At 42.3% G+C, this 23,158-nt stretch overlaps 1 protein-coding gene across 2 annotated transcripts in view; it reads left to right on the forward strand.

Moving 5' to 3' along the window:
- The window catches only part of Nup62 (Nucleoporin 62kD), a 189,721-nt gene that overhangs the window by 72,616 nt on the left and 93,947 nt on the right, over positions 1-23,158 (forward strand). For both annotated transcript variants that reach the window (XM_071678851.1, XM_071678850.1), the window contains exon 3: positions 13,413-13,925. In XM_071678851.1, coding sequence (XP_071534952.1) covers positions 13,413-13,925 — 513 coding nt within the window. The remainder of the gene's footprint in view (positions 1-13,412; positions 13,926-23,158) is intronic.

Raw genomic sequence — 23,158 nt, forward strand, 5'->3', positions numbered from 1 at the left:
AGATGCTCTGTGGAAGGTATTAAGAATATATGGTGTGGGAGGCAAGTTGTTAGAAGCAGTGAAAAGTTTTTATCGAGGTTGTAATGCTTGTGTACGTGTAGGAAGAGAGGAAAGTGATTGGTTCTCAGTGAATGTAGCTTTGCGGCAGGGGTGTGTGATGTCTCCATGGTTGTTTAATTTGTTTATGGATGGGGTTGTTAGGGAGGTGAATGCAAGAGTTTTGGAAAGAGGGGCAAGTATGAAGTCTGTTGGGGATGAGAGAGCTTGGGAAGTGAGTCAGTTGTTGTTCGATGATGATACAGCGCTGGTGGCTGATTCATGTGAGAAACTGCAGAATCTGGTGACTGAGTTTGGTAAAGTGTGTGAAAGAAGAAAGTTAAAAGTAATTGTGAATAAGAGCAAGGTTATTAGGTACAGTAGGGTTGAGGGTCAAGTCAATTGGGAGGTGAGTTTGAATGGAGAAAAACTGGAGGAAGTGAAGTGATTTAGATATCTGGGAGTGGATCTGGCAGCGGATGGAACCATGGAAGCGGAAGTGGATCATAGGGTGGGGGAGGGGGCGAAATTTCTGGGAGCCTTGAAGAATGTGTGGAAGTCGAGAACATTATCTCATAAAGCAAAAATGGGTATGTTTGCAGGAATAGTTGTTCCAACAATGTTGTATGGTTGCGAGGCGTGGGCTATGGATAGAGTTGTGCTCAGGAGGATGAATGTGCTGGAAATGAGATGTTTGAGGACAATGTGTGGTGTGAGGTGGTTTGAGCGAGTAAGTAACGTAAGGGTAAGAGAGATGTGTGGAAATAAAAAGAGCGTGGTTGAGAGAGCAGAAGAGGGTGTTTTGAAATGGTTCGGGCACATGGAGAGAATGAGTGAGGAAAGATTGACCAAGAGGATATATGTGTTGGAGGTGGAGGGAACGAGGAGAAGAGGGAGACCAAATTGGAGGTGGAAAGATGGAGTGAAAAAGATTTTGTGTGATCGGGGCCTGAACATGCAGGAAGGTGAAAGGAGGGCAAGGAATAGAGTGAATTGGATCGATGTGGTATACCGGGGTTGAGGTGCTGTCAGTGGATTGAATCAAGGCATGTGAAGCGTCTGGGGTAAACCATGGAAAGCTGTGTAGGTATGTATATTTGCGTGTGTGGACGTATGTATATACATGTGTATGGGGGTGGGTTGGGCCATTTCTTTCGTCTGTTTCCTTGCGCTACCTCGCAAACGCGGGAGACAGCGACAAAGCAAAAAAAAAAAAAATATATATATATATATATATATATATATATATATATATATATATATATATATATATATATATATATATATGGGAAGTAAGGGGAGTGGGCGAGGAATGGGAAATATATAGGGAATCAGTGATGGATTGTGCAAAAGATGCTTGTGGCATGAGAAAAGTGGGAGGTGAGTTGATTAGAAAGGGTAGTGTGTGGTGGGATGAAGAAGTAAGATTATTAGTGAAAGAGAAGAGAGAGGCATTTGGATTATTTTTGCAGGGAAAAAATGCAATTGAGTGGGAGATGTGTAAAAGAAAGAGACAGGAGGTCAAGAGAAAGGTGCAAGAGGTGAAAAAGAGGGCAAATGAGAGTTGGGGTGAGAGACTATCATTAAATTTTTGGGAGAATAAAAAGATGTTTTGGAAGGAGGTAAATAACGTGCATAAGTCAGGGGAGCAAATGGGAACTTCAGTGAAGGGCGCAAATGGGGAGGTGATAACAAGTAGTGGGGATGTGAGAAGGAGATGGAGTGAGTATTTTGAAGGTTTGTTGAATGTGTTTGATGATAGAGTGGTTGATATAGGGTTTCTTGGTCGAGGTGGTGTTCAAAGTGAGAGGGTTAGGGAAAATGATTTGGTAAACAGAGAAGAGGTATTAAAAGCTTTGCGGAAGATGAAAGCCGGCAAGGCAGCAGGTTTGGATGGTATTGCAGTGGAATTTATTAAAAAAAGGTGGTGACTGTATTGTTGACTGGTTGGTAAGGTTATTTAATGTATGTATGTCTCATGTTGAGGTGCCTGAGGATTGACGGAATGCGTACATAGTGCCATTGTACAAAGGCGAAGGGGATAAGAGTGAGTGGTCAAATTACAGAGGTATAAGTTTGTTGAGTATTCCTGGTAAATTATATGGGAGGGTATTGATTGAGAGGGTGAAGGCATGTACAGAGCATCAGATTGGGGAAGAGCAGTGTGGTTTCAGAAGTGGTAGAGGATGTGTGGATCAGGTGTTTGCTTTGAAGAATGTATATAAGAAATACTTAGAAAAGCAAATGGATTTGTATGTAGCATTTATGGATCTGGAGAAGGCATATGATAGAGTTGATAGAGATGTTTTGTGGAAGGTATTAAGAATATATGGTGTGGGAGGCAAGTTGTTAGAAGCAGTGAAAAGTTTTTATCGAGGATGTATGGCATGTGTTCGTGTAGGAAGAGCGGAAAGTGATTGGTTCTCAGTGAATGTAGGTTTGCGGCAGGGGTGTGTGATGTCTCCATGGTTGTTTAATTTGTTCATGGATGGGGTTGTTAGGGAGGTAAATGCAAGAGTTTTGGAAAGAGGGGCAAGTATGAAGTCTGTTGGGGATGAGAGAGCTTGGGAAGTGAGTCAGTTGTTGTTCACTGATGATACAGCGCTGGTGGCTGATTCATGTGAGAAACTGCAGAATCTGGTGACTGAGTTTGGTAAAGTGTGTGAAAGAAGAAAGTTAAGAGTAAATGTGAATAAGAGCAAGGTTAATAGGTACAGTAGGGTTGAGGGTTAAGTCAATTGGGAGGTAAGTTTGAATGGAGAAAAACTGGAGGAAGTAAAGTGTTTTAGATATCTGGGAGTGGATCTGGCAGCGGATGTAACCTTGGAAGCGGAAGTGAATCATAGGGTGGGGGAGGGGGCGAAAATCATGGGAGCCTTGAAGAATGTGTGGAAGTCGAGAACATTATCTCGGAAAGCAAAAATGGGTATGTTTGAAGGAATAGTGGTTCCAACAATTTTGTATAGTTGCAAGGCGTGGGCTATGGATAGAGTTGTGCGCAGGAGGATGGATGTGCTGGAAATGAGATGTTTGAGGACAATGTGTGGTGTGAGGTGGTTTGATCGAGTAAGTAACGTAAGGGTAAGAGAGATGTGTGGAAATAAAAAGAGCATGGTTGAGAGAGCAGAAGAGGGTGTTTTGAAATGGTTTGGGCACATGGAGAGAATGAGTGAGGAAAGATTGACCAAGAGGATATATGTGTCGGAGGTGGAGGGAACGAGGAGAAGTGGGAGACCAAATTGGAGGAGGAAAGATGGAGTGAAAAAGATTTTGAGTGATCGGGGCCTGAACATGGAGGAGGGTGAAAGGAGGGCAAGGAATAGAGTGAATTGGATCGATGTGGTATACCGTGGTTGACGTGCTGTCAGTGGATTGAATCAGGGCATGTGAAGCGTCTGGGGTAAACCATGGAAAGCTGTGTAGGTATGTATATTTGCGTGTGTGGACGTATGTATATACATGTGTATGGGGGTGGGTTGGGCCATTTCTTTCGTTTGTTTCCTTGCGCTACCTCTCAAACGCGGGATACAGCGGAAAAAAAAAAAAAAATTATCCCTGGGGATAGGGGAGAAAGAATACTTCCCACGCAGTCCTCATGTGTCGTAGAAGGCGACTAAAGGGGACTGGATCAGGGAGCCAGAAACCCTCCCCTCCTTTTATTTTAACTTTCTAAAAGGGGAAACAGATGAAGGAGTCACGCGAGTAGTTCTTATCCTCCTCGAAGGCTCAGATTGGGGTGTCTAAATGTGTGTGGATGTAACCAAGATGAGAAAAAAGGAGAGTTAGGTAGTATGTTTGAGGAAAGGAACCTGGATGCTTTGGCTGTGAGTGAAACGAAGCTCAAGGGTAAAGGGGAAGACTGGTTTGGGAATGTCTTGAGAGTAAAGTCAGGGGTTAGTGAGAGGACAAGAGCAAGGGAAGGAGTAGCACTACTCCTGAATCAGGAGTTGTGGGAGTATGTGATAGAGTGTAAGAAAGTAAATTCTAGATTGATATGGGTAAAACTGAAAGTTGATGGAGAGAGATGGGTGATTATTGGTGCATATGCACCTGGGCATGAGAAGAAAGATCATGAGAGGCAAGTGTTTTGGGAGCAGCTGAATGAATATGTTAGTGGTTTTGATGCACAAGACCGGGTTATAGTGATTTGTGATTTGAATGCAAAGATGAGTAATGTGGCAGTTGAGGGAATAATTGGTATACATGAAGTGTTCAGTGTTGTAAATGAAAATGGTGAAGAGCTTGTAGAATTATGTGCTGAAAAAGGACTGATGATTGGGAATACCTGGTTTAAAAAGCGAGATATACATAAGTATATGTATGTAAGTAGGAGAGATGGCCAGAGAGCATTATTGGATTACGTGTTAATTGATAGACGCACAAAAGAGAGACGTTTGGATGTTAATGTGCTGAAAGGTGCAGCTTGAGGGATGTCTGATCACTATCTTGTGGAGGCGAAGGTGAAGATTTGTGGGGGTTTTCAGAAAAGAAGAGAGAATGTTGGGGTGAAGAGAGTGGTGAGAGTAAGTGAGCTTGGGAAGGAGACTTGTGTGAGGAAGTACCAGGAGACACTGTACAGAATGGAAAAAGTTGAGAACAAAGGAGGTAAGGGGAGTGGGGGAGGAATGTGATGTATTTAGGGAAGCAGTGATGGCTTGCACAAAAGATACTTGTGGCATGAGAAGCGTGGGAGGTGGGTTGATTAGAAAAGGTAGTGAGTGGTGGGATGAAGAAGTAAGATTATTAGTGAAAGAGAAGAGAGAGGCATTTGGACGATTTTTGCAGGGAAAAAATGCAAATGAGTGGGAGAGATATAAAAGAAAGAGGCAGGAGGTCAAGAGAAAGTTGCAAGAGGTGAAAAAGAGGGCAAATGAGAGTTGGGGTGAGAGAGTATCATTAAATTTTAGGGAGAATAGAAATATGTTTTGGAAGGAGGTAAATAAAGTGCGTAAGACAAGGGAGCGAATGGGAACTTCAGTGAAGGGCGTAAATGGGGAGGTGATAACAAGTAGTGGTGATGTGAGAAGGAGATGGAGTGAGTATTTTGAAGGGTTGTTGAATGTGTTTGATGATAGAGTGGCAGATATAGGGTGTCTTGGTCGAGGTTGTGTGCAAAGTGAGAGGGTTAGGGAAAATGATTTGGTAAATAGAGAAGAGGTAGTAAAAGCTTTACAGAAGATGAAAGCCGGCAAGGCAGCAGGTTTGGATGGTATTGCAGTGGAATTTATTAAAAAAGGGATGACTGTAATGTTGACTTGTTGGTAAGGTTATTTAATGTATGTATAATTCATGGTGAGGTGCCTGAGGACTGGCAGAATGCTTGCATAGTGCCATTGTACAAAGGCAAAGGGTATAAGAGTGAGTGCTCAGATTTCAGAGGTATAAGTTTGTTGAGTATTCCTGGTAAATTATATGGGAGGGTATTGATTGAGAGGTTGAAGGCATGTACAGAGCATCAGATTGGGGAAGAGCAGTGTGGTTTCAGAAGTGGTAGAGGATGTGTGGATCAGGTGTTTGCTTTGAAGAATGTACGTGAGAAATACTTAGAAAAACAAATGGATTTGTATGTAGCATTTATGGATCTGGAGAAGGCATATGATAGAGTTGATAGAGATGCTTTGTGGAAGGTATTAAGAATATATGGTGTGGGAGGCAAGTTGTTTCTTAGAAGCAGTGAAAAGTTTTTATCGAGGATGTAAGGAAGAGAGGAAAGTGATTGGTTCTCAGTGAATGTAGGTTTGCAGGAGGGGTGTGTGATGTCTCCATGGTTGTTTAATTTGTTTATGGTTGGGGTTGTTAGGGAGGTGAATGGAAGAGTTTTCGAAAGAGGGGCAAGTATGCAGTCTTTTGTGGATGAGAGAGTTTGGGAAGTGAGTCAGTTGTTGCTCACTGATGATACAGCGCTGGTGGCTGATTCATGTAAGAAACTGCAGAAGCTGGTGACTGAGTTTAGGAAAGTGTGTGAAAGAAGAAAGTTGAGAGTAAATGTGAATAAGAGCAAGGTTATTAGGTACAGTAGGGTTGAGGGTCAAGTCAATTGGGAGGTAAGTTTGAATTGATAAAACCTGGAGGAAGTAAAGTGTTTTAGATATTTGGGAGTAGATCTGGCAGCGGATGGAACCATGGAAGCGGAAGTGAATCATAGGGTGGGGGAGGGGGCAAAAATTCTGGGAGCAATGAATATGTGTGGAGGTCGAGAACATTATCTCGGAAAGCAAAAATGGGTATGTTTGAAGAAATAGTGGTTCCAACAATGTTGTATGGTTGCGAGGCGTTTGCTATGGATAGAGTTGTGCGCAGGAGGGTGGATGTGCTGGAAATGAGATGTTTGAGGACAGTATGTGATGTGAGGGGGTTTGATCGAATAAGTAATGTAAGGGTAAGGGAAATGTGTGGTAATAAAAAGATTGTGGTTGAGAGAGCAGAATAGGGTGTTTTGAAATTGTTCGGTCACATGGAGAGAATGAGTGAGGAAAGAGTGACAAAGAGGATATATGTGTCAGAGGTGGAGGGAACGAGGATAAGTGGGAGACCAACTTTTAGGTGGAAAGATGGAGTGAAAAAGATTTTGAGTGATTGGGGCCTGAACATGCAGGAGGGTGAAAGTCGTGCAAGAAATAGAGTGAATTGGAACGATGTGGTATACCGGGGTCGACGTGCTGTCAATGGATTGAACCAGGGCATGTGAAGCATCTGGGGTAAACCATGAAAAGCTGTGTGGGTCCTGGATGTGGAAAGGGAGGTGTGGTTTCGGTGCATTATTACATGACAGCTAGAGACTGAGTGTGAACGAATGGGGCCTTTGGTGTCTTTTCCTAGCGCTACCTCGCACACATGAGGGGGGAGGGGGTTGTTATTACATGTGTGGCGGGGTGGCGATGGGAACAAATAAAGGCAGACAGTATGAATTATGTACATGTGTATATATGTATATGTCTGTTTGTGTATATATATGTGTACATTGAGATGTTTAGGTATGTATATTTGTGTGTGTGGATGTGTATGTATGTACATGTGTATGTGGGTGGGTTGGGCCATTCTTTCGTCTGTTTCCTTGCGCTACCTTGCTAACGCGGGAGACAGCGATAAAGCAAAATAAATGATAAATATATATATCTTTCTTTCAAACTATTCGCCATTTCCCGCATTGGCAAGGTATCGTTAAGAACAGAGGACTGGGCCTCTGAGGGAATATCCTCACCTGGCCCCTTTCTCTGTTCCTTCTTTTGGAAAGTTAAAAAAAAAAAAAAAAACAAGATGGGAGGATTTCCAGCCACCCGCTCCCTCCCCTTTTAGTGTCCTTCTACGACACGCAGGGAATACGTGGGAAGTATTCTTTCTCCCCTATCCCTAGGGATAAAAACCTCACACCACATATTGTCCTCAAACATCTCATTTCCAGTACATCCACCCTCCTCCGCACAACTTTGTCCATAGCCCACGCCTCGTAACCATATAATAACATTGTTGGAACCACTATTCCTTCAAACATACCCATTTTTGCTTTCCAAGATACTGTTCTCGACTTTCACACATTCTTCAACGCTCCCAGAACTTTCGCCCCCTCCCCCACCCTATGATTCACTTCCGCTTCCATGGTTCCATCCGTTGTCAAATCCACTCCCAAATATCTAAAACACTTCACTTCCTCCAGCTTTTCTCCATTCAGACTTATCTCCCAATTGACTTGACCCTCAACCCTACTGTACCTAATAACCTTGCTCTTATTCACATTTACTCTCAGCTTCCTTCTTTCACACACTTTACCAAACTGAGTCACCAGCTTCTGCAGTTTCTCGCATGAATCAGCCACCAGTGCTGTATCATCAGCGAACAACAACTGACTCATTTCTCAAGCTCTCTCATCCCCAACAGACTTCATACTTGCCTCTCTTTCCAAAACTCTTGCATTCACCTCCCTAACAACCCCATCCATAAACAAATTAAACAACCATTGAGACATCACACACCCCTGCCTCAAACCTACATTTACTGTGAACCAATCACTTTCCTCTCTTCCTACAGGTACACATGCCTTACATCCTAAATAAACACTTTTCACTGCTTCTAACAACTTGCCTTCCGCACCATATATTCTTAATACCTTCCACAGAGCATCTCTATCAACTCAATCATATGCCTTCTCCAGATTCTGAAACCACACTGCTCTTCCCCAATCTGATGCTCTGTACATGCCTTCACCCTCTCAATGAATACCCTCCCATATAATTTCCCAGGAATACTCAACAAACTTATACCTCTGTAATTTGAGCACTCACTCTTATCCCCTTTGCCTTTGTACAATGGCACTATGCAAGCATTCCGCCAATCCTCAGGCACCTCACCATGGGTCATACATACATTGAATATCCTTACCAACCAGTCAACAATACAGTCGCCCCTTTTTTAATAAATTTCACTGCAATGCCATCAAAACCGCTGCCTTGCCGGCTTTTATCTTCCGCAAAGCTTTTACTATCTCTTCTCTGTTTACAAAATCATTCTCCCTAACCCTCTCACTTTACATACCTCCTCGACCAAAACACCATATGTCTGCCACTCTACTATCAAACACATTAAGAAACCTTCAAAATACTCACTTCATCTCCTTCTCACATCACCACTACTTGTTATCACCTCCCCATTAGCCCCCTTCACTGATTTTCCCATTTGTTCCCTTGTCTTACTCACTTTATTTACCTCCTTCCAAAACATCTTTTTATTCTCCCTAAAATTTAATGATAATCTCTCACCCCAACTCTCATTTGCCCTCTTTTTCGCCTTTTGCACCTTTCTCTTGACCTCCTGCCTCTTTCTTTTATACATCTCCCAGTCATTTGCATTATTTCCCTGCAAAAATTGTCCAAATGCCTCTCTCTTCTCTTTCACTAATAGTCTTACTTCTTCATCCCACCACTCACTACCCTTTCTAATCAACCCACCTCCCACGCTTCTCATGCCACAAGCATCTTTTTCACTAGCCATCACTGCTTCCCTAAATACATCCCATTCCTCCTCCACTCCCCTTACATCCTTTGTTCTCACCATTTTGCATTCTGTACTCAGTGTCTTTTGGTACTTCCTCACACAAGTCTCCTTCCCAAGCTCACTTTCTCTCACCACTCTCTTCACCCCAACATTCACTCTTCTTTTCTGAAAACCCCTACAAATCTTCACTTTTGCCTCCACAAGATAATGATCAGACATCCCTCCAGTTGCACCTCTCAGCACATTAACATCCAAAAGTCTCTCTTTCGCGCACCTATCAATTAACACGTAATCCAATAACGCTCTCTGGCCATCTCTCCTCCTTACATAAGTATACTTATGTATATCTTTCTTTTTAAACCAGGTATTCCCAATCACCAGTCCTCTTTCAGCACATAAATTTACAAGCTCTTCATTTTCATTGACAACACTGAACACCCCATGTACACCAATTATTCCCTCAACTGCCACATTACACACCTTTGCATTCAAATCACCCATCACTATAACCCGGTCTCGTGCATCAAAACTACTAACACACTCACTCAGCTTCTCCCAAAACACTTTCCTCTCATGATCTTTCTTCTCATGCCCAGGTGCATATGCACCAATTATCACCCATCCCTCTCCATCAACTTTCAGTTTTACCATATCAATCTAGAGTTTACTTTCTTACATTTTACCGCATTCTCCCACCACTCTTGTTTCAGGAGTAGTGCTACTCCTTCCCCTTCATATGCCTTCTCCAGATCCATAAATGCTACATATAAATCCATTTGCTTTTCTAAGTATTTCTCACATACATTCTTCAAAGCAAACACTTGATCCACACATCCTCTACCACTTCTGAAACCACACTGCTCTTCCCCAATCTGATGCTCTGTACATGCCTTCACCCTCTCAATCAATACCCTCCCATATAATTTACCAGGAATACTCAACAAACTTATACCTCTGTAATTTGAGCACTCACCTTTGTCCCCTTTGCTTTTGTACAATGGCACTACGCAAGCATTCTGCCAATCCTCAGGCTCCTCACCATGTATCATACATACATTAAATAACCTCACCAACCAGTCAACAATACTGTCGCCGCCTTTTTTGATAAATTCCACTGCAATACCATCCAAACCCGCTGCCTAGCTGGCTTTCATTTTCCGTAAAGCTTTTACTACCTCTTCCCTGTTTACCAAATCATTTTCCCTAACCCACTCGCTTTGCACACCCCCTCGACCAAAACACCCTATATCTGCCACTCTATCATCAAACACTTTCAACAAACCTTTAAAATACTAACTCCATCTCCTTCTCACATCACCACTACTTGTTATCACCTCCCCATTAGCCCCCTTCACTGAAGTTCCCATTTGTTCCCTTGTCTTACGCACTTTATTTACCTCCTTCCAAAACATCTTTTTATTCTCCCTAAAATCAAATGATACTCTCTCACCCCAACTCTCATTTGCCCTCTTTTTCACCTCTTGCACCTTTCTCTTGACCTTTTGCCTCTTTCTTTTATACATCTCCTAGTCATTTGCATTATTTCCCTGCAAAAGTCGTCCAAATGACCACACAGTAAGAATGTGATACAGCAGCTTGCCAGTATTGCATGGTTTAGCTGGTGGAGGCACACTAGGATCCAGCTCTCGAGAAGAAAAACCAAAGGAATGCCTATGGAGAGGGAAAAGTGAGCCAACATTGCAGTGTAGGGCAAAAGGGTCAAGTTCTTTAGCCTGGAAGAGTTTATGAATTGGACAGCTTTAGACTCAGCTCTATTAAGTAAGGATGAAGAGCTAAAAGTACTCCCAGCTTTAAGAGCAGGGCTCCTTACAAGGATGAACCCATCCTTTGAATAGATGAAGCAACTGTTCAGAAGAAAATGAATTTTGATGTCTAAACAGGACCCAGTTTCTTAGAAGCAGATTTAGCTGTTTCCATAATGTGGGGTTTCTAAAAACGAGTGGTTGTTACAGTAATACCAAGTATTATATGTGCATTGAGTCTAGAGATGGAATAGAAGTGTCAAAGGATAGATGGGAGTTCTGAAGAGTTTTTGATGGAAAGATGGTTAGAAACTGGACCTTGGAGGCATTAAATTGTTGATTAACAAGATTTTGAGAAAGTTGTGTCAAGTTGAGATACAGTTTGAGTGAGAGAAGAGGGTGCAGAATTGAAGGCTGTGGATGAATGCATTGTTGAGTCATCAGCATATGAGTGCACTTAGTTATTTGTGGAAGAGAGGAAATCATATTTTTGGAAGAGAGGAAATCATTGATAGAACAGAGAAAAAATTGAGAGGACAAGACAGAAACTTGAGGGGCACTGCTGTTTATGGAGAAAGGGGCTGATTCTGATCCACCAAATGCCACAGAAATAGACTGGCCAGAGAGGAAGCTATATATGAAGGAGCAAAGTGAGGGAGGGAATCCTAAAGAGGGGAGCTTGGAGATGAGACTCAGATGCCACTCCCTGTTAAAAACTTTGGATATGTTAAAGGCAACTACATTAGACTCCCCAAAAACTTTCAGGGACAATGAACAGACTTTAGTAAGATGGGAAAGAATATTACCTGTGGATCTCGCCTTATACAAGCCATACTGGTGGTCAGAGAGAAGACTGTGAGATTAAAGGTGTCTCATTATATGGGTGTGGAGGAGGGATTCAAAGACTTTGGAAATTGTAGCTGTCATGGCAATAGGACAGTAGGTAGACTTCAGAACGGTCACCATTCTTAGAAGTGGGATGTACCAATGCATGCTTCCAAGAAGAAAAAGTTTTGGTTTTTGAATAGAGACAGAACAGATGAGCAAGCACAGGTGCAAGATCATAGGTACACTCTTCCAATACATGGGAAAGGATGTCATCAGGATCTTAAGCGTTGCACCCCTCTCTCTGTCTCTCAAGGTTCCAGTCACGAACAAAAGTCCACATCAAGGCTGGGCCTTAATTGAAATATAGAGAGAATTATGAATCAGATGGAAAGACAAGGGAAAGTAGTTACGAACTTTGGAAGAAGTGAAAACCCTATCTTTTGAAATGTGCCAGGTCATAGTTATTGGGAAGGACGTGAGAAGGTAGAGAGCTCCAAAACTTCGACATTCAAGGAAAGAAGCAGGTATCAAAATGGCCCACCCTTAAGTTGCTGATGGCCACACAATAATCATGTGATGCAGCAGCTTGCCAAGTATTGCATGGTCTAGCACTCTAGCTATTGGTGTGGGCACACAAGTAGCCAGCTTTCGGGAGCAAAAACCAAAGTGATACCTTTAGAAGAAGGAAAGTACTTTAGAAGAAGGAAAGTGAACCAGTATTGTGGCATAGGACAGGGGAACAAGTTTGGAATTTAGCTAAGGACAGTTTTTAAGTCAGACCGCTTTTGACTGTCAAGTAAGGATGTAGAGCTAGAACCACCCCAAATGTGAGAGCAGTACCCCATACAGGGACAAATCAGTCCCATATATAAACAGAGCATCTGTTCAGAAGAGAAGTTTCGACATCCAAAAAGATCACCCAATTTCTTAGAGACTGACTTAACTATTACAGGGAGGGGTATAAGATTAGTAGGATGAGCATCAGATGGTAATGGAATGTTTGAGTCTTCCAAGGTAGAGTTAGAGGAGAAACAGCAACTGAAGAGGGTTGCCTTTATTATGGGAGAGGCAGCTGTTGTACCATCAAAACAGAAAAGTGAAGGAAAGGCAGAGCGACAGAAGTTGTTTGAGTTGCTCTTAGCTAAAGATCAGAAAAACCTGTCAGTAGATGATGAGGATCATTATTGCACTTCCTTTGAATAAAGGAATGCCTTACCTCATGGATAAAACAATGCTTGCAACAGTTACGGGAAATGATAAAAGCTGAACGGAAGTCACAGGAATGAGTGGTTTTCCAAGCCCAATGTGCCTGATCCCTTGCCTGAATGGCCTCAGAACAAGACTGGTAGAACTGTGGGTTGGAAGAATTGGAGGAAGAGGGGATAAGGGATTCCATTCCTGCAAGAATATAAATTGCCATTTGTTTGGTAAAGACAAAAGCATCACCACATAAGAGTCAGTAATTTACTCGAGGAAAGTCAGAAAAGAATTTATGTAAGTTATTTCAATTACCTTTGTTGAGGTGCCAATGTTTACACTTAGAATGGGCTGCTAGAGGGTAGGTGTCATTGAGATAATTACATTTATGAGAGTGGGATCAGATAAACCAAAAAGGGGCAAGATAGTGTAGTTACAGCAGGATGGACTTGAGGTGAAAACAAATCCAGAATATTATGAGAATGGTCACATCAGTTGGGAATATAAGTAAGGTTGGAGATGACTTGCTCTAAACTGTAATTCTTATGTTTGCTTTTCACCATTCATGCTAGATAAAAGTATTATTTTTATTGATTTCAGGTGGAGGAACTAGTGGTACTGGTGGCATAAGTTTTGCACCAACATCAACTACAACTGTTACCAGTAGTGGATTTAGCTTTGCTCCAACTACAACATCAGCTGCAAGTGGAGCAAGTTTTAATTTTAGTGCTCCATCATCACAGACCCCCTCTGGTTCATTTCCATTCAGTTTTAGCCCTGCTGTTACTACTACTTCTGGGATTTCAAGTGTTGGTTTTAATTTTACTGGAACCCCAGCAGTTAGTGCAACAGGAAGTCAACCTTCCCAAACATCAGCTGCAAGCACCTTCAGTTTTAGTGTTCCAGCCTCCTCCTCTGTTGCTGGTGGATTATCAAGTTGTTTTTCCCTTACTGATTCTACCACAGCACCAGTAGCAGGCTTATCACTTGGAACTACTTCAGCTCAACCATTTAATTTTCAAGCTAAGCCACTGGAAGGAGCAAATGAGAGTGCCAAGTTATCAGCCTCCACAACTGCAGCAACTGTACCTTTTCCTGCAAAACCTTCAACAGGTAGGACATTTAAGAGAGTATTAGGACTACAGTAGGAATGAAAAGTATTTTGCTTATATGAGTAGTGGTTGCTTGCTGAAGGGCATTTTAAAACTTATAAACTCATGTGAATTTGCAGTTACAGAGGTTCCTTGTTTACCACAGTATTATCCAGCATGGTTTTGAGTATCCCTGCTCAAGATAATGGATAATTTTTTACCAACCATGACAATTTTTAATATTTGTAGTTTTTTTTATGCCACTCATTGGGTTAGTATTGCAGTGCCTGGGGCAATTTTTTTTGTTTAGTTTTATAGCCAAGCAGCTCTGTATTTTGTAAAACCAAGTACAGGTTACAGACCCTCCCAGACAACTGTCTGCTTCTCTGCTTCCAGTTGGAAATACTTTATACCATGATTATATCATGTATAGTATTGTATGATGAATAGGAGGGTAATTTTAAAGGCAAAGGGGATAAAGGTGAGTGTTCAAACTACAGAGGCATAAGTTTCTGCTGAGGCATAAGTTTGTTGAGTATTCCTAGGAAATTATATGGGAGGGTATTGATTAAGAGGGTGAAGACATGTAGAGAGCATCAGACTGAGGAAGAGCAGTGTGGTTTCCAAAGTGGTAGAGGATGGATTTGTATATAGCATTTATGGATCTGGAGAAGACATATGATAGGGTTGATAGAGATGCTTTGTGGAAGGATTTAAGAGTATCTGGTGTGGGAGGTAAGTTGCTAGAAACAGTGAAAAGTTTTTACCAAGGATGTAAGGCATACATACGAGTAGGAAGAGAGGAGAATGATTGGTTCCCATTGAATGTCAGTTTTGTTTGCAGCAGGATTGTGTGATTTCCCCATGTTTATTTTTGTTTATGGATGGGGTGGTTAGGGAGGTAAATGCAAGAGTTTTAGAGAGAGGGGCAAGTGGATGAGAGGGCTTGGGAAGTGAGTCAGTTGTTGTTCACCGTTGATACAGCTCTAGTGACTGATTCAGATGAGAAACTGCAGAGGAAAGATTGGTGACTGAGTTTGGAAAAGTTTGTGAAAGAGGAAAGCTGAGAATAAATATGAATAAGAGCACAGTTATTAGGTTCAGTAGGGTTGAGGGACTAGTTAATTGGTATGTAAGTTTGAATGGAAAGAAATTAGAGGAATTGAAGTGTTTTAGATATCTGGGAGTGGACTTACCAGCAAATGGAACCATGGAAGTGGAAATGAGTCACAGGATGGGGGAGGAGGCAAAGGTTCTGGGAGCAGTGAAGAATGTGTGGAGGGAGAGAACATTATCTCAGAGAGCAAAAATGGGTATGTTTGAAGGAATAATAGTTCCAGCAATGTTATATGGTTGCGAGGCATGGGCTATAGATAGGGTTGTACTGAGGAGGATGGATGTGTTAAGAATAGGGTTGTACAGAGGAGGATGGATGTATTGGAAAAGAAATATTTGAGGGCAATATGTGGTGTGACGTGGTTTGATCGAGTAAGTAATGTAAAGGTAAGAGAGATGTGTAGAAATAAAAACGTGTGGTGAAGAGAGCAGAAGAGGATGTATTGAAATGGTTTGTCATGGAGAGAATGAGTAAGGAAAGATTGACAAAGTGGATATATGTGTCAGAGGTGGAGGGAACGAGGAGAAGTGGGCATTTCATGTGTGGCAGGGTGGCGATGGGAATAGATGGAGGCAGCAAGTATGGATATGTACATGTGTATATATATATATGTCAGTGTATTTATATGTGTGTATACATTGAAATGTATAGATATGTATGTGTGCGTGTGTGGCCGTTTATGTTTATACGTGTGTATGTGGGTGGTTTGGGCCATTCTTTCATCTGTTTCCTTGTGCTACCTTGCTAACGTGGGAGACAGTGTGGCGGGGTGGCGATGGGACTAGATGAAGGCAGCAAGTATGGATATGTACATGTGTATATATGTGTATGTCTGCGTATTTATATGTGTGTATACATTGAAATGTATAGATATTTATGTGTGCATGTGTGGGCGTTTATGTATATACATGTGTATGTGGGTGGTTTGGGCGATTCTTTCATCTGTTTCCTTGTGCTACCTTGCTAACGTGGGAGACAGCGACTAAGTATAAGTTTGAATGGAGAAAAACTGGAGGAAGTGAAGTGTTTTAGATATCTGGGAGTGGATTTGCCAGTGGATGGAACCATGGAAGCAGAAGTGAACCATAGAGTGGGGGAGGGGGCAAAAGTTCTGGGAGCGTTGAAGAATGTGTGGAAGTTGAGAACGTTATCTTGGAAAGCAAAAATGGGTATGTTTGAAGGAATACTGTTTCCAACGATGTTATATGGTTGCGAGGCGTGGGCTATATATAGGGTTGTGCGAAGGAGGGTAGATGTGCTGGAGATGACATGTTTGAGGACAATATGTGGTGTGAGGTGCTTTGATCTAGTAAGTAATGAAAGGGTAAGAGAGATTTGTGGTAATCAAAAGAGTGTGGTTGAGAGAGCAGAAGAGGGTGTTTGAAATGGTTTGGTCACATGGAGAGAATGAGTGAGGAAAGATTGACCAAGAGGATATATGTGTCAGAGGTGGAGGGAATGAGAAGTGGGAGACCAAATTGGAGGTGGAAATATGGAGTAAAAAAGATTTTGAGTGATCGGGGCCTGAACATTCAGGAGGGTGAAAGGCGTGCAAGGAATAGAGTGAAGTGGAACGATGTCGTATACCAGGGTCAACGTGCTGTCACTGGATTGAACCAGGGCATGTGAAGCGTCTGGAGTAAACCATGGAAAGTTTTGTGGGGCCTGGATGTGGAAAGGGAAGTGTGGTTTCAGTGCATTATACATGACAGCTAGAGAATGAGTATGAACAAATGTGGCCTATGTTGTCTTTTCCTAGCGCTATCTCGCGCACATGGGGGGGGGGTTTCTCCTTTCATGTGTGGCTGGGTGGTGATGAGAATGAATAAGGGCAGACAGTATGAAATATGTACATGTGTATATATGTATATGTCTGTGTGTATATGCGTGAGAAGAATACTTCCCATGCATTCCTCAAGTGTCATAGAAGGTGACTAAAGGGGACGGGAGCGGGGGGCTAGAAACCCTCCCCTCCGTGTATTTTAACTTTCTAAATTGGGAAACAGAAGAAGGAGTCACACGGAGAGTGGTCAACCTCCTCGAAGGCTCAGATTGGGGTGTCTAAATGTGTGTGGATGTAACCAAGATGAGAAAAAAGAAGAGATAGGTAGTATGTTTGAGGAAAGGAACCTGGAGCTTTTGGCTCTGAGTGAAACGAAGCTAAAGGATAAAGGGGAAGAGTGGTTTGGGAATGTCTTGGGAGTAAAGTCAGGGGTTAGTGAGAGGACAAGAGCAAGGGAAGGAGTAGCACTACTCCTGAATCAGGAGTTGTAGGAGCATGTGATAGAATGTAAGAAAGTAAATTCTCGATTGATATGGGTAAAACTGAAAGTTGATGGAGAGAGATGGGTGATTATTGGTGCATATGCACCTGGGCATGAGAAGAAAGATCATGAGAGGCAAGTGTTTTGGGAGCAGCTGAATGAGTGTGTTACTAGTTTTGATGCACGAGATCGGGTTATAGTGATGGGTGATTTGAATGTAAAGGTGAGTAATGTGGCAGTTGAGGGAATAATTGGTATACATGGGGTGTTCAGTGTTGTAAATGGAAATGGTGAAGAGCTTGTAGATTTGTGTGCTGAAAAAGGACTGGTGATTGGGAATACCTGGTTTAAAAAGAGAGATATACATAAGTATACGTATGTAAGTAGGAGAGATGGCCAGAGAGCGTTATTGGATTATGTGTTAATTGATAGGTGCGCGAAAGAGAGACTTTTGGATGTTAATGTGCTGAGAGGTGCAACTGGAGGGATGTCTGATCATTATCTTGTGGGGGCGAAGGTGAAGATTTGTAGAGGTTTTCAGAAAAGAAGAGAGAATGTTGGGGTGAAGAGAGTGGTGAGAGTAAGTGAGCTTGTGAAGGAGACTTGTGCGAGGAAATGCCAGGAGGGACTGAGTACAGATTGGAAAAAGGTGAGTACAAAAGAGGTAAGGGGAGTGGGGGAGGAATGTGATGTATTTAGGGAAGCAGTGATGGCTTGCGCAAAAGATGCTTGTGGCATGAGAAGCGTGGGAGATGGGTTGATTAGAAAGGGTAGTGAGTGGTGGGATGAAGAAGTAAGATTATTAGTGAAAGAGAAGAGAGAGGCATTTGGATGATTTTTGCAGGGAAATAATGCAAATGAGTAGGAGATGTATAAAAGAAAGGGGCAGGAGGTCAAGAAAAAGGTGCAAGAGGTGAAAAAGAGGGCAAATGAGAGTTGGGGTGAGAGAGTATCATTAAATTTTAGGGAGAATAAAAAGATGTTTTGGAAGGAGGTAAATAAAGTGCGTAAGACAAGGGAACAAATGGGAACTTCAGTGAAGAGGGCTAATGGGAAGGTGATAACAAGTAGTGGTGATGTGAGAAGATGGAGTGAGTATTTTGAAGGTTTGTTGAATGTGTTTGATGATAGAGTGGCAGATATAGGGTGATTTGGTCGAGGTGGTGTGCAAAGTGAGAGGGTTAGGGGAAATGATTTGGTAAACAGAGAAGAAATAGTAAAAGCTTTGCAGAAGATGAAAGCTAGCAAGGCAGCAGGTTTGGATGGTATTGCAGTGGAAGTTATTAAAAAAAGGGGTGAGTGTATTGTTGACTGCTTGGTAAGTTATTTAATGTATGTATGACTCATGGTGAGGTGCCTGAGGATTGGCGGAATGCTTGCATAGTGCTATTGTACAAAGGCAAAGGGGATAAGAGTGAGTGCTCAAATTACAGAGGTATAAGTTTGTTGAGTATTCCTGGTAAATTATATGGGAGGGTATTGATTGAGAGGGTGAAGGCATGAACAGAGCATGAGATTGGGGAAAAGGAGTGTGGTTTCAGAAGTGGTAGAGGATGTATGGATCAGGTGTTTGCTTTGAAGAATATATGTGAGAAATACTTAGAAAAACAAATGGATTTGTATGTAGCATTTATGAATCTGGGGAAGGCATATAATAGAGTTGATAGAGATGCTCTGAGGAAGGTATTAAGAATATATGGTGTGGGTGGCAAGTTGTTAGAAGCAGTGAAAAGTTTTTATCGAGAATGTAAGGCATGTGTACGTGTAGGAAGAGAAGAAAGTGATTGGTTCTCAGTGAATGTAGGTTTGCAGCAGGGGTGTGTGATGTCTCCATGGTTGTTTAATTTGTTTATGGATGAGGTTGTTAGGGAGGTGAATGCAAGAGTTTTGGAAAGAGGGGCAAGTATGCAGTCTGTTGTGGATGAGAGAGCTTGGGAAGTGAGTCAGTTGTTGTTTGCTGATGATACAGCGCTGGTGGCTGATTCATGTGAGAAACTGCTGAAGCTGGTGACTGAGTTTGGTAAAGTGTGTGAAAGAAGAAAGTTAAGAGTAAATGTGAATAAGAGCAAGGTTATTAGGTACAGTAGGGTTGAGGGTCACTTCAATTGGGAGGTAAGTTTGAATGGAGAAAAACTGGAGGAAGTAAAGTGTTTTAGATATCTGGGAGTGGATCTGGCAGCAGATGGAACCATGGAAGCGGAAGTGAATCATAGGGTGGGGGAGGGGGCGAAAATTTTGGGAGCCTTGAAGAATGTGTGGAAGTCGAGAACATTGTCTCTGAAAGCAAAAATGGGTATGTTTGAAGGAATAGTGGTTCCAACAATGTTGTATGGTTGCGAGGCATGGGTTATGGATAGAGTTGTGGGGAGGAGGGTGGATGTGCTGGAAATGAGATGTTTGAGGACAATATGTCTTGTGAGATGGTTTGATCAAGTAATAATAGGGTAAGAGAGATGTGTGGTAATAAAAAAGAGTGTGGTTGAGAGAGCAGAAGAGGGTGTTTCGAAATGGTTTGGTCACATGGAGAGAATGAGTGAGGAAAGATTGACCAAGAGGATATATGTGTCAGAAGTGGAGGAAACGAGGAGAAGTGGGAGACCAGATTTGAGGTGGAAAGATGGAGTGAAAAAGATTTTGAGTGATCAGGGCCTGAATATGCAGGAGGGTGAAAGGCGTGCAAGGAATAGAGTGAATTGGAATGATGTGGTATACCGGGGTCGATATGCTGTCAATGGATTGAATCAGGGTATGTGAAGCGTCTGGGGTAAACCATGGAAAGTTGTGTGGGGCCTGGATGTGGAAAGGGAGCTGTGGTTTCGGTGCATTATTACATGACAGCTAGAGACAGTGTGAACGAATGTGGCCTTTGTTGTCTTTTCCTGGCGCTACCTCACATACATGAGGGGGGAGGGGGTTGTTATTCCATGTGTGGTGGGGTGGCGATGGGAATGAATAAGGGCAGATAGTATGAATTATGTACATGTGTATATATTTATATGTCTGTGTGTGTATATATATGTATACGTTGAGATGTATAGGTATGTATATTTGCGTGTGTGGACGTGTATGTATATACATGTTTATGTGGGTGGGTTGGGCCATTCTTTCGTCTGTTTCCTTGCGCTACCTCGCTAACGCGGGAGACAGCAACAAAGCAAAATAAATAAAAAGAAATGATAAGTATATATATGTATACTTTGAGATGTATAGGTATGTATATGTGCATGTGTGGATGTGTATGTATATACATGTGTGTGTGGATGGGTTGGGCCATTCTTTTGTCTGTTTCCTTGCGCTACCTCGCTAACGCGGGAGACAGTGACAAAGTATGATGAATAATATATATTTGTTTATTTATTTAATTTGCTTTATCGCTGTCTCCCGCATTAGCGAGGTAGCGCAAGGAAACAGACGAAAGAATGGCCCAACCCACCTACATACACATGTATATACATACACGTCCACACACGCAAATATACATACCTATACATCTCAATGTACACATATATATACACACACAGACATATACATATATACACATGTACATAATTCATACTGTCTGCTTTTATTTATTCCCATCGCCACCTTGCCACACATGGAATAACAACCCCCTCCCCCCTCATGTGTGCAAGGTAGCGCTAGGAAAGACAACAAAGGCCCCATTCGTTCACACTCAGTCTCTAGCAGTCATGTAATAATGCACCGAAACCACAGCTCCCTTTCCACATCCAGGCCCCACAGAACTTTCCATGGTTTACCCCAGACGCTTCACATGCCCTGGTTCAATCCATTGACATCACATCGACCCCGATATACCACATCATTCCAATTCACTTTATTCCTTGCATGCCTTTCACCCTCCTGCATGTTCAGGCCCCGATCACTCAAAATCTTTTTCACTCCATCTTTCCACCTCCAATTAGGTCTCCCACTTCTCCTCGTTCCCTCCACCTCTGACACATATATCCTCCTGGTCAATCTTTCCTCACTCATTCTCTCCATGTGACCAAACCATTTCTAAACACCCTCTTCTGCTCTCTCAACCACACTCTTTTTATTTCCACACATCTCTCTTACCCTTACATTACTTACTCGATCAAACCACCTCACACCACATATTGTCCTCAAACATCTCATTTCCAGCACATCCACCCTCCTGCACACAACTCTATCCATAGCCCATGCCTCGCAGGCATACAACATTTTTGGGACCACTATTCCTTCAAACATACCCATTTTTGCTTTCCGAGATAATGTTCTCGACTTCCAAACATTCTTTAAGGCTCCCAGAATTTTCGCTCCTTCCCCCACCCTATGATTCACTTCCGCTTCCATGGTTCCATCTGCTGCCAGATCCACTCCCAGATATCTAAAACACTTCACTTCCTCCAGTTTTTCTCCATTCAAACTTACTTCCTTATTGACTTGACCCTCAACCCTACTGTGCTTAATAACCTTGCTCTTATTCACATTTACTCTTAACTTTCTTCTTTCGCACACTTTACCAAACTCAGTCACCAGCTTATGCAGTTTCTCACATGAATCAGCCGCCAGCACTGTATCATCAGGAAACAACAACTGACTCACTTCCTAAGCTCTCTCATCCACAACAGACAGCATACTTGCCCCTCTTTCCAAAACTCTTACATTCACCTCCCTAACAACCTCATCCATAAACAAATTAAACATTCATGGAGACATCACACACCTCTGCTGCAAACCTACATTCACTGAGAACCAATCACTTTCCTCTCTTCCTACACGTACACATGCCTTACATCCTCGATAAAAACTTTTCACTGCTTCTAACAACTTACCTCCCACACCATATATTCTTAATACCTTCCACAGAGCATCTCTATCAACTCTATCATATGCCTTCTCCAGATCCATAAATGCTATATACAAATCCATTTGCTTTTCTAAGTATTTCTCATACATTCTTCAAAGCAAACACCTGATCCACACATCCTCTACCACTTCTGAAACCACACTGCTCTTCCCCAATCTGATGCTCTGTACATGCCTTCACCCTCTCAATCAATACCCTCCCATATAGTTTACGAGGAATACTCAACAAACTTATACCTCTGTAATTTGAGCACTCTTATCCCCTTTGCCTTAGTACAATGGCACTATGCAAGCATTCCACCAATCCTCAGGCACCTCACCATGAATCATACATACATTAAATAACCTTACCAACCGGTCAACTATACAGTCACCCCATTTTTTAATAAATTCCACTGCAATACCATCCAAACCCGCTGCCTTGCCGGGTTTCATCTTCCGCAAAGCTTTTACTACCTCTTCCCTGTTTACCAAATTATTTTCCCTAACCTTCTCACTTTGCACACCACCTCGACCAAAAAACCCTATGTCTGCCACTCTGTCATCAAACACATTGAACATACCTTCAAAATACTCACTCCATCTCCTCACATCACCACTACTTGTTATCACCTCCCCATTAGCTCCCTTCACTGAAGTTCCTATTTGCTCCCATGTCTTACGCACTTTATTTACCTCCTTCCAAAACATCTTTTTATTCTCCCTAAAATTCAATGATACTCTCTCACCCCAACTCTCATTTGCCCTCTTTTTCACCTCTTGCACCTTTCTCTTGACCTCCTACCTCTTTCTTTTATACATCTCCCACTCATTTGCATTTTTTCCCTGCAAAAATTGTCGAAATGCCTCTCTCTTCTCTTTCACTAATAATCTTACTTCTTCATCCCACCACTCACTACCCTTTCTAATCAACTCACCTCCCATGCTTCTCATGCCACAAACATCTTATGCGCAAGCCATCACTGCTTCCTTAAATACATCCCATTCCTCCCCCACTCCCCTACCTCCTTTGTTCTTACCTTT

Source organism: Panulirus ornatus, chromosome 28 (genome assembly GCF_036320965.1).
Source record: "Panulirus ornatus isolate Po-2019 chromosome 28, ASM3632096v1, whole genome shotgun sequence".
Classification (NCBI taxonomy): Eukaryota; Metazoa; Arthropoda; class Malacostraca; order Decapoda; family Palinuridae; genus Panulirus; species Panulirus ornatus.